The sequence below is a fragment of the Apteryx rowi genome, unplaced genomic scaffold, assembly GCF_003343035.1.
Source record: "Apteryx rowi isolate R43461 unplaced genomic scaffold, aptRow1 scaffold_695, whole genome shotgun sequence".
In the NCBI taxonomy this organism is placed as follows: domain Eukaryota; kingdom Metazoa; phylum Chordata; class Aves; order Apterygiformes; family Apterygidae; genus Apteryx; species Apteryx rowi.
In genome coordinates this window covers 151615-163202 of record NW_020450977.1, presented here as the reverse complement: position 1 = coordinate 163202, position 11588 = coordinate 151615, and the positions used below count along the sequence as shown (strand labels likewise).

The following is an 11588-nucleotide window of genomic DNA, read 5'->3' as shown; positions in this document are numbered from 1 at the left end:
GGCGCCGCCGCGCAGCCGCTCGGCCCGCCGGGCTGCCCGTGCTTGCGGAGCAGAGCGAAGCGGGGCGAGGCGGCCGGGGGCTGCCCTTCCCCCGCGTCTGGGTGCGGGGCGGGAAGGGCCCGAGCCCCGCGCCCGGCCTGGGGCTCGTGCGTGCGTGTGCGCGCGTGTAGGCCCTAAAGGCCGCTGGGCGGGGGGAGATGAGTTTAGCTGTGGCCTGGCCCCGTTTCTGGTCTGATTCTCCTGAGAGTCGCCGTCTCTTGCCCTGCTCTGTTTTCTGTTCGGTTGCTCATTTCGGGCTGGTTAGAGCCTGTCTGGGGTGAAGGAACAGCAGCTGCCTGTACTGAACTTATCCCACTTCCCTGACTCTCTTAATTTTCTTGTTTCTGCTGCCTTCACCCCTCCTCATTTCCCCCCCCCCCCGAAGTTAATTATTTTGTTGCTTTAAAAACACGAACTACATCTGCAGTATGAACCCACTTGTACAGGGTAACATCAGTTTTATCTAGTCTTGGAACAGAAAATATAGTCTGTAAACAGCTGAGAGGATCATAAGCATTGTCTAAAGCATAAAAACGAGTTTAATAATTATTTTAATTACTTTTTAGAATTTGTAATTTAGAGACACTGTAGCAATAATAAAATATAGACGGGGCAAGCAATAATTGGGTGATCTGTAATTCCTTTATGATCCTCAGTTATAAAATAAAATCACAGTTGTCATACTTTTGTCACATCTTTGGGTGACAAAGCTTTTGTATTGCTGATTCAGTGCATCTCTCTCCACATAATACAGATTTGTGATTCCCTTTTGTAAATTCCTTTGTGCCCTTGATGAAGTTATTTYTTAACTATTAACTCGTTAGCAGCAAGTAAACATGCCGGCAGACTTTGTACAGATCAAGCTTCCCCTTCCCTGTCCCCCTCCCCCCAAATTCGTGAGGACACTTTCCAGCGTTTCATATTCACCTACAAGTTTGAAAAACTAATTCTTTTTTTATAAGCTGCATATATTCAGCTTTCTCTTGTATGTTTAATTTGGAGAGGTTGGTTTGTAACCTTTTTTTAGTTTTTATATAAAATTAATAGTTGCTCCATTCTTTGGCATGTGAGGTGAATTTGACTATGTGTTAGTAAAACACAAAGTAACAAATACACACATAGGTCAAAAATATCTCCTAACGTTTTAAAGGGACTTTTTTGGTCTTCAGTGTGCATGTACAACTATGGCATTGGGCCAACAAATAATGTTGTTTTCCTTATATGTACATGAATTATGTGAATTATTCACTGTATTTTTTTTAAAGGCTATCAATTAGGTATGTTTAAAAAAAAACAAAAGGGAAGTGTTTCTTAAATTGGCTTTTTTTGCCTTTGCCTTAAAAGGCTTATTTTTCTTGCGTGTTATTTTGAAAGTTGAAGAATTCATAAAACTCCTGCAAAGATTCTCTGAGTCTTTATTTGTAACCTCTCAATTTATATTGTTTTTGTTTTGTGGATTTTTATTTAAAAAAAAGCCTAGTGTTTTATATTTGAATACTTGGGTGATGAGATAATCTATCTTTAGGAAAGTGAGACACTTTATCATAAGGTGATATTAAAAAAGGGGGAGGGAGGAGGCAAGACATATAATAGTATTTGTCCTTGTATTAGCTTTGAGAATATAAAAATGGCTTAAGCACAGTTTTTCTACTAAAAGTTTTAATTATTAATTKTAATTATTATTATATTAAGTTATCCTATATCTAATAGTGGACTTTAAGACTTGCTTGATTGTCAGCTGGAACTAGAGACTTGCTTCCAATGAAATAGGAAAAAATAGTTACTGTTTACTCATGTGTGAAGTTAAGCAAGAACATCATTGTTTATCTCAAACGCATAGAAGTTTCCTTAATTTTGGCCCCAAAATATGCAATAAATTTCAGAGAGGAGCAAATCTGAAAAGTTTAGACTAGATTTTCATAAATGTGTATGCTTTTTCTTTTTTTCTTTCTTTCTTTCCAGGTGAAAACTGCAAAAGCCTGAGGCTGGCTGAAGAGAGACATTGATTATACTCAAGTTAGTCTGGCTTGAACAATTAAAGGATATTTTTGGTACTTTTAATTTAAGCAGAGGCGGCCTTTTTTTTTTTTTTTTTTTTTAAACCATGGCAGATGTGGACCCAGACACGTTGCTTGAGTGGCTGCAGATGGGGCAGGGAGATGAAAGGGATATGCAGTTAATAGCACTGGAACAGCTATGCATGCTACTTCTGATGTCAGACAACGTGGATCGCTGTTTTGAAACGTAAGTAGTTTTGCCATTCATTTATGGAATGTTGTYTTCGTTTCTCAGTAGCTGTGTATAAAATTTAACATTCCTAGAAGCTTTCACAGTCTTGAAAGTGTTCTTACAGACCAAACTTAAGTACATATCACAGAAAGGAGATACGTGTTTCTGTTAATGTTGTGTGAAGTAATCTTTTCTGATTAAAAACAGTCACGTGAATGATCATGTCCCAGAATGGGCGCTGCCTATGTGATTGTTTAATTTGAAGAAATGTATTCAGAGTCTACAGCTATGTTCCTTTTGCAGTGTGAAAAATACTTTTTAAATGGTATGGAACTTTAAAATTATAATGATCACATATATATTTAAGCATCCATACTCTTGCAGAATGTTGCTCTCATCAGATATAGTAGCTTTTTCTGATATCTGCAAATCGAAAAAAACCCACAACCATTACCCAGTGTTCACACAAATATTTTGCCCCTTCCTAGAAGAATGTTACTGTTCATGCAACCCACCTACCCAATTGTAATTAACATTTGTACACCTCGTACAGCACAGCTTGTGTTCTCACTCCTTTTTTTAATCTCACTGTACAAAATGCTGATGTTACAACTTATGTTATTTAATATTGTTGCTGTGCATTAATGTTATACTACTTTCTGTAGGAGTGATGAGTAGTGTAGAAAGGAGGTAACAAAAGTGTAAACAAAATCAGAACTTTTAAAACTTACTAGTGAATACAGTGGTTTATGTTCTTTTTTAGAACTCTTTCTCTCCTCTTCCCATATCTACTCCTTAATCTAGTATCTCTTTTATGTCTTTTTCCCAGATCATGTTTTGAGTCTCTTCTGCATCTCCCTGCTTTTCCATCTTTTCTTTGTTATTCTCACTTTCTTTTCTTTTGTGTCTCATGGTGTGGCTAGAGCCTTTCTGATAGGCCCTGTTTCTTAGCAGTGTGCGTTGAGGAGCATTTAAGAACGTAACTGGTTGCTATAGTGTTTATTTCCATAGCCCTGCAAAAGAGAACAGCTTCCAGGTTCATCTCTTAAAAGCCATTCATGRTTGCTATTAGTACAAGAGCTCTAAAACGCATGCATCTCTAAAATTAGAATCCGTAATAGTTACGTAATAGTGACCGCAGTTTTGTACTGTGTTTTAAAATTTGAAATTGGCTGACCTTGGCCTGAAGAGTTTACAGGTAAAATTTTGAATTGAAAGAGTTTTACAGCAGAGAGATGCATTTGACTTTCCTATCTGTTCCTTGTAGTACTGATACTGATGCACTGCTGTATTTTCAGGCTGGGAAAAAGTAATTTACTGACTTCTTAGTTTGCCTCTATAGAAAATAATGTGACAATTGTTTAAGAATTACTTTTTTTCTGGCATATCTAAGTGGACTTTCTTCTTCAGTCTATGCTGTATTGAACAAAAGTAGAGATCATAAACATTTGAAAGGATATCTTTTTTGTATATGAAAATCAGGAACAAAATATCAACTTCGAAATATAAAACAGTTGTAGTTTTTATGCATTTGATTTAGAACAGACTTTCATCTTAAAATAAACTAATTAAATAGTTCAAATGCTTTTCTGTAAAAAATACATATAATGAATGCTTTATTATTGTAGTATTGTGATTTTAAAATTAGTTTTGATGTCTGAAAGAAGAAACATTTAAAATACCATTTGGCATTTTAATTTTTGTTGTGAGCCTTGTTAGATATTTAATTTTACTGGTGTTCCTAGGTTGTTGATCTCTCTTACTGTTGTAAGCATCTCAAAGAAAAACAGGGAGAGTAAAATGTAAACAGGGAAAATGCTATCATCTTTCCCTGTCTATTTGTATGATTTTACAGTAAGGTTAGAAAATGCTACTTCTAATTGGCACTTTTAATACACTGAAGGTTTGGTTCCACTGTATGTGGTGAGCTGACATAATAGCTCATTACTTTAAAAAGGGAGGGCTTCTTCTTCCCTCTTCCCATCGCTCTCCTTTTTTTTTATTTCTCCCAACCGTATGCTTGCTTCATGCCAGCATTAGTGCTTATTGGACTCCTCTAACTCACTAAAAGAGTAAGTTACTCTCTAAACCCAAAAAAGAAGCTGGATAGTTTTCTGCTGTTACAGTGAAGTAAAGCACATTATGCAGCGGTGTCTGATAAGCACGGGAGGTGGCACTCCATAACTGGAAACATGGAGAAGCCGAGAAAGGTACACTTTCCAGTGGAGAACTATTGGGTTGTTTCATGTGTCTGTGGTATCACAACCTACATTTCAAAGGGACTTTATGTGAAGCTCTCTGTAAGAAATAGATTGTCTTGAAAAATATTTTAAAAATCTTTCCAAGCGATAGTTCAAGTAGCCAACATGGTTAAGTGATGAGAGAGTGTAACTAAAATAATCCTTGATAGTGTACTAAAGTTGCTTTTCAGCAATGTTTTGAAAGGAATTATTGCTTGCCTAAGTAGGATATTTACTCTCTGACAGAAGTGTTGCCAAATGCACTTTTCAAAAACTAATCTTGAAAATGGCCTAATTTATAATGTAGACATATTTTTCTGGTGGCAAGAAACGAATCTGCAGACTTTAAAACATAATTTGTTTTGTTCAGCAAAAAGAGCATTCCCAAATTTTTGTATGCTGTGCAGATGTTATTTAAAGATCTTTGATTTGTTCTTTGTTCTTAAAGATGGTGGTTAAGAAAACTAGGAAACCTTTAATCTGTTGAATTAAACAACTGGAAAATGTAAGGTAAAAATTTTTAAAAAACGCTTTCATGGAGAATGAAATTTGACAATCTTGACAGTCTTTCAGAGACCAGTGAGAGTGACTTTCATTATTAAGTATTAGTCCTCTTTTACATAAGAAATGATTTGCTTTTATGATGTAAGCTAAGAAAAAGTTCATAATTTTAATGAAGTCCATCTGGTGATTACCAGCTGCATATGGTGAGGATGGGCAAAGCTATGAAACAAAGACATGAAAAATATTGCCATGCCTTTTTCCTTAAAAGCACAGCACTGTTTCCAGATAAATTTCAACAGTGTATTTTATGCAGAGTTAAGGGTGATATGGAGTTTTCTCACTTTGCAAGGAAAGATCAGATTTATTTATTTATTTATTTATTTATTGAAGTATATTGAAATGATGGATTCAAAAACTTTTACTTCATTACTGCAGTAAAGTAGTAGGGCTACTCCTTACTTTGCAAAAATGTTTTCAAGGAAATGGTGTATTCTGAAACTAATAATTTGTTTCTATACAAAAGTAATGGATATTGAAACTAGTGTTTCTGATCAAGTCAGAAAGAGAAGTAGTAGATATAAACATGGATGAAATAGTTGTATTTTGTACACTGCTCTAGCAGTATCACAGCAGATTGCAGGGCGTGCAGCTGATAACAGATAACGGTGCCAAACAATTGATGTTTCTTTGCTTCTACCCAGGTTTACGTCTTGCATCTGGTCAAATTATTTTTAATGTTACTCATCTATCAGCATAAAAAAAAAAAATCAGTGTTGTATTCATCATCTAGTGATAATGAGTCACAGACAGTTAGTCACTTAGTGTGAATATTTTAACAGCAGCAAAAGCCAGTAGCTTGAACTGCAGAAACTTTGAGTGAATAGAATAGTTCTGTTTAAGTATTGAATTTCAGCAAAATAGCTAAACTTACCACGATTATAAACATTAGTCCCAATTGTAGTTAAACTGTGTTCTATTAAGTTAACTTTAACAGGAGTTTTAAATATGTATTTTATATAAACATTATTGAAATGGCATTTTTAGTGTTTGAATTGTTAAAGCTAATTTCAAAGATGTATAGAGGCTGTTATTTATAATCACATTATTAAAATAGCCCTTCTCCGCACACACATATCATTCCCCACCTGATTGTTTCACTTTATTTTTTGGTAAAAGAAAATAAAAACTCTCTTAGGATCTGGGGTTTGTGCCAATATTTGCTTTCTCATATCTATCAAAGTATTTAGCAAGGAAGATGTTAGTTATCTTCCTTAATTACAAAGAAAAATTGTAAAACAAGACAATAGTATGACTAATGAAGTAAGACTTGAGTAAAACCTCTCTAAGCAGTAAATGTTAAGGCATGTACTATTGTTGTATAGAGGAAAGTTGAGTTGGGAAAGAGAAAGTGTATCTTCCCTTTGGGCTGTGATTGATATTCTTGTGCCCTATGTCACTTCTGTATATTTAGCATTAACAGATTTGATCAACACTGAAGTGAAGAGTTACCAGCATATTTTACGAAATGATGCAGAAATGATGTAAACTCACTACAGGATCAGAATTTAGGGGTCTAATATATAAAATGGAAACCCTGTCAGATTAGCTTTTTGTGTGTGTGTTTTAAACTCTCGAACTGTTAAGCCTTGTTATTTTCCGAAGTATATATTTACTAGAGAAAAAGCACATCTCTACCTTACATTTGCTAACATGTAATAACAAGTGTAAGATGAAATCCTAATGAACCAATGACCATTTTAATGCGAATTAGCGAGATCATTCCACTTAAACACATGAAAGTGCTTTTTTACTGTGAGGGTGCCTGAGCATTGAACAGGTTGTCCAGAGGGGTTGTGGAGACTCCATCCTTGAAGATACTCAAAAGCCGACTGGGCATGGCTCTGAGCAACCTGCTCTAGGTGATCCTGCTTGAGCAGTCCCTCCCAACCCCAACTATTCTGACTGTAGTAAAATAATACGTGAACAGTTCAGCTTGTTTAGTTAAAACTGCAGACACCTGTATTTATGAGGATTTCATTTTGAGTTGGTTAAAACAACAAAAAGTTGCATTTTCCACTTAGTATTTCATAGTGAAGAGAAAATTCCAAAATGAGAGATCAACTCAGTATTCTGAGTGTGCTATTTTTGTTTAGTAAATAATTGTCTAACTCCAGTAGATCAGAATTAGATACAGATAGAAAAACACTTTTTTTCCTGTAGAGGTAAGGAAAGGTATCTGAAGTGGTGTTTTTCAGGGCTATCTTAAAAGTTTGTGTTTGTCTGAATTACAAAAATGTTTTTAAAACTATGGTAAAGCGTCCTTTAACACGTCTATGCAATCTTGATAAAACTAACAGGCTTAAAGGGCAGCTCTAGCTGTATTAAGGTGGACTTTTTAAAAATGTCATGTCTCCTACAGATTTATCCATTTTGTTAGTTTGCAAAAATTAATTTAAGGCCACTCTTAGGGGTTTGTGCTAGAACACGAGCATGATGAAATTAAGATAAACACTGCTGACGATAATAGACTAGTTTTCATTATTTTAAACCATGCAAAACATGTTCTTAGTGGATTATTGGTTGGGTCCAATGCAGCCATATGTGTAAATAATTGATATTTTGTGTGCTTTAAAATGGCAAGAATCATGTGGTTCTCATTAACTTTTTTTGCCTTCTAAAGAAGGCAAATGATGTGACAGCCACAAAATGCCACTGGAATTATTCGCTCTGCAGGTGGACTTGAATATAGTGGGATCTTCAGCACTCTATAGAGTGCTTTTCTGAGGTGGAAGGTACAAAGATGATAGGGGTAGGTGCTGTAGTTTTTAGGGAGGTGTCATGTTATAGCTTAACATCTAGAGCTATTTTTGATTTCTAAGTCGTCGTCATCGTGTCCCCCCCACCCCCCAGTGGTAAGAATTTGAATTAGCTAACCTCTTTCCTGTTCTTCTTTGTAATAATGGGAATTATGGCCTCATTGTCATGGGTATTGTGGAGATTAATTAGCCTTGTCTAGTAATTTTGAGAATCTTCAAGGTCGCGAAGGCCAGAAAGGAAGATTAGATCATCTAAATTGACATCCTCTGTTCTGTCAGAGGCCCCTATGGTTTGCCTGGTTAATGCTAAACTGAGTAATTTGTTTGACAGAAGCATAACTTGTAGCTGATTAACACTTCCAGAAGGGCATCCTAAATCATTTTGAAGGTATCAAATAGAAGAATTCACCCCTTATTTTGCTATTTAATATATTGCTTGTTGGACTTTGCTATTGAAATTTGCATGTCCTTTCCTATTTSAATTTGTCCGATTTCTGCATTCTGTAATGAGCAGTCAATGAGAGTACCTTTCCTGTTGAATTAAAAGGCAATACCACTGTTGCTATGAATATACTTGCATACAAGGATCTAGTCACCTCTTGATCTTCTTTCCCCTCCTAACTCTTCAGTTTTCAAGTTGTCTAGAAATATATTCCTGTGTTGGCTTCGTCTTTTTTTTTTTTTTTAACAGTAGTACATTTGCCTTACTGCTGCCAGTTAGACTTTCAAAATTTAATTAGATGTTTCCAAAACATTAAAGTATCAGTAGTGTCATCTTTAAGTACTTTTTTGTTTGGTTCTGTGGTTTTTTTGGTAAAACTGAAATCTGTTTTTGCAAATATCACACAAAAGATGGGTGTAAAATTTTAAACCAGGAAGTTAATAACTGTTTGAAAGATTCCATCTCCTAATAGATTGGATAAGACCAATAAAATGTGTTACAGAGATTTCAGATAGTGCTTTCTTTCCTAAATGACTGTGCTATTCAAATTGTTTTATCAGCCTGTTCTAAGGAGGCTAGCTATGAAGCGTACCTCACGTAAGTGTTTAGAAGATTGGTAATGGGGAAATGGAAACTTTCTTCTGTAGGACTGCAGGTGAATGTTGTCTTCTGAATCCAGTTATACTAATGGAAACTAGATTCTGCCGATGAGTTGATATCTTCCACTAGTCTACTTGAAGAGCGTTTAATAGGCAAGTCTTCTGCTTCATGGGAGACAAAACCAGCCAGGTTAGCTCTAACTAGAAATTTAGTTGTCTATGTTAATGTGAGGTGGTTTTTTTGTTTGTTTTTTGTTTTTGTTTTTTTTTCCTTGTATCATTTTGATTCTCATTGAAATAATTCATATTAGTGGTAATACTTCAGGTTTAGTGTGCTTTGGTTTTGAGTTTTGTATAAATACAGCAACGTTTTGCATATTTGTTATAATAATATAAAGTAGGGAAAGACTTGTTTTTTGTGATGATTATACTATTTTGTATTTAAATAATTTGAATACACTTTTAGATTAATCAGTTCTCTTTTTGAGCACCTGGAATTCCAGAAGTCAGTGGGGAGACATGGGTCTTTAGGCACACTTACAAAATCATGCCTTATGTTTTAATTGCTTATTTCATTTTGAAATGTTAACAAATTTAATGTGTACTTGAACTATTATCTGTTTGCAGATTGCAGGCTGCACCTGGTGCAAAACATAGGCAGAAAACCTGTTATTTCAAGTTCTTTAACTTATCCAGCTGTGATGGACCAAATTTCAGCAAAATATTTACAAAATTCTGGGGAAAGGGGAACAGATGTGGAATGGATTACCCTGAGGCATGGCATATCTTTTGTAAGATACTGAAAAATGCAAATGGAGACTCAACACATCCTTTTTAAATTTATTAGGAAAGTTAACTATGATTTCTTTAGAATTTGCCTATTCTACAGAAGCTGTTTCTTCTTGCCTGCTTTATTTCGTTTGCTTCATTTTATGCAGATAATGTTTATTGAATGTGTAGCTGAGTATATGCAATGTATTCCCTCCTAACAGAGGACTCTTGGAAGGCGGTTCAGCTATTTGTCATACCAGTGCTAAAAATGGCAGAGAGGTGAGTTTTTAATGGTAGGCAGAAAGGTGATGATCTGGGTGCTTGGTATTTGGAGAGACAGCAGCTTCTGCTCCTTGCACTTGTCAAGACTGGAACTTGTAAGAACTACTGTTTCCCACAGAGGCAAGATGTGCCTGACAGCGTCTTGCCTCTTTGAAAGTTAGCGTCTCCATGCTCCCACTCATTTTTCTATGGAAAGTTCTGCCGTTAATTCTAGGAAGAAAGTGGTAAGGGTAGAAATACATTGCCTAGTTGATACTTGCCCTACAGAGTATTTGCTGTTGAAATTTTTTGCTTCCTTCCACCCACCCCCCCCCAGCTGCAGTCAGAGGCCAAAATGATGTACCAAGTTTGTGGGGAAACTTGTATGTTCTTGGCTACCTGCATAGAGTTATAAGAAAAGCATTAGAGAATATGGGGTGCTTGAGTGATGTTGTAGTGGACCTGTCCTGCTTTATTTTATTTAATTGGTAGGCTGTTTGGAAGTGCTTCTAAATGTCAAATTAGAGTTCTAAATTATGTTCTTTTAATTTCTATTAATATGGAATTTCTACTGGAATAGATGCAGGATGTGGTTAACTCCATAGCTTTGTTTTATTGGCCTGAGCTGTGACTGCAGTTAGAGTAGAGGTTCTTATTTGGAGTTGATGCAAGCTTTTGGCAGTAGGAAAAATGAATTGTGAGGAGAGTACTTTTAAAGTTTTGATGCAATGACAACACTCATTTTGAAATATGGTACTTCTATTAAAGACCAGAAACTTAGTTTTAAAAATGCTGTTTATAGTTGTCAAAGTTAAGTATTTTAACAAATTATTAATTATTACATTGTGGTAAAAAGCCCTTAATTTGCACTTAATTTTAAATTGCATTTTCTTTGTGCCTTTAAAATATGATATGGCATCTGTTAAGTCTCATAAATATGTAGAAGTTTTCTGGGCTTTACTTATTCTGTAATAGCATTATTAAAAAAAAAAAAGTACCATGTGTAAGTAGGTAAGAGATATAAACTTATTCAGACAGGAAGAGCTTTTTGTCCTTTGGAGAAGTGTAAATTCAAATGCATAGATTTAAGTATTATCACACATTTGGTAAGTCTTGTTTGCTTTCACGTGTTTTAAAAATAAAGGAACCAAGTTTTACTTCAGCAGTAAATCTCTACTTCTACTACCTAACACTTGCCAATTTATAGAAAGAAGTTATGCAAGATGGCATGCGAAATCTCTGAACACAATTTCAGTGGAATTATTGTCATCTGAGAAAGTTTCAGAGTTAAAATGTGTGTTACTTTCCAAACTCTTAAGAGATTTGAGTTTTATATGGCTTACCTTTTTAAATATCAACTGGCCCTATCGCACCATAACGTATTCAGAGAAAAACATACAACTTGCTATGGCTGCCATATGTATCATTACGTTTGGAAAAACAAAAATTTACAAAATAAATAGCTAGCTAAGGGAATGGAAGACTATATGTGATAAATAGCTTTCTTTTTTGTTTGTCTGTTGATTACTTAAAGGCAACATGTAAAAATACGCATTTGCAAACAATGATTTGGAGACACCTTAAACTTATGGACTGTTACGAATGTTATGGAAATGTTTTATTTTTGATGTTGAAAAACATGTTGCAGATGAATGCTAAAATAATGTTTGTGTAAAATGAATAGCAT

The 11588-nt window shown here is 35.2% G+C and overlaps 1 protein-coding gene across 6 annotated transcripts in view; it reads left to right on the top strand.

Moving 5' to 3' along the window:
* The first annotated feature begins 1990 nt into the window (after positions 1-1990).
* The window catches only part of HECTD1 (HECT domain E3 ubiquitin protein ligase 1), a 65313-nt gene continuing 55715 nt past the window's right edge, over positions 1991-11588 (top strand). For 3 of the 6 annotated variants that reach the window (XM_026086462.1, XM_026086459.1, XM_026086460.1), the window contains exon 1: positions 1991-2283. In XM_026086462.1, the coding sequence (XP_025942247.1) occupies positions 2144-2283 (140 nt within the window). In that variant the 5' untranslated portion in view covers positions 1991-2143. Of the gene's footprint in view, positions 2284-9893; positions 9920-11588 lie in introns of those variants that run through there. The other 3 variants (XM_026086456.1, XM_026086455.1, XM_026086457.1) reach the window with 2 other exon arrangements.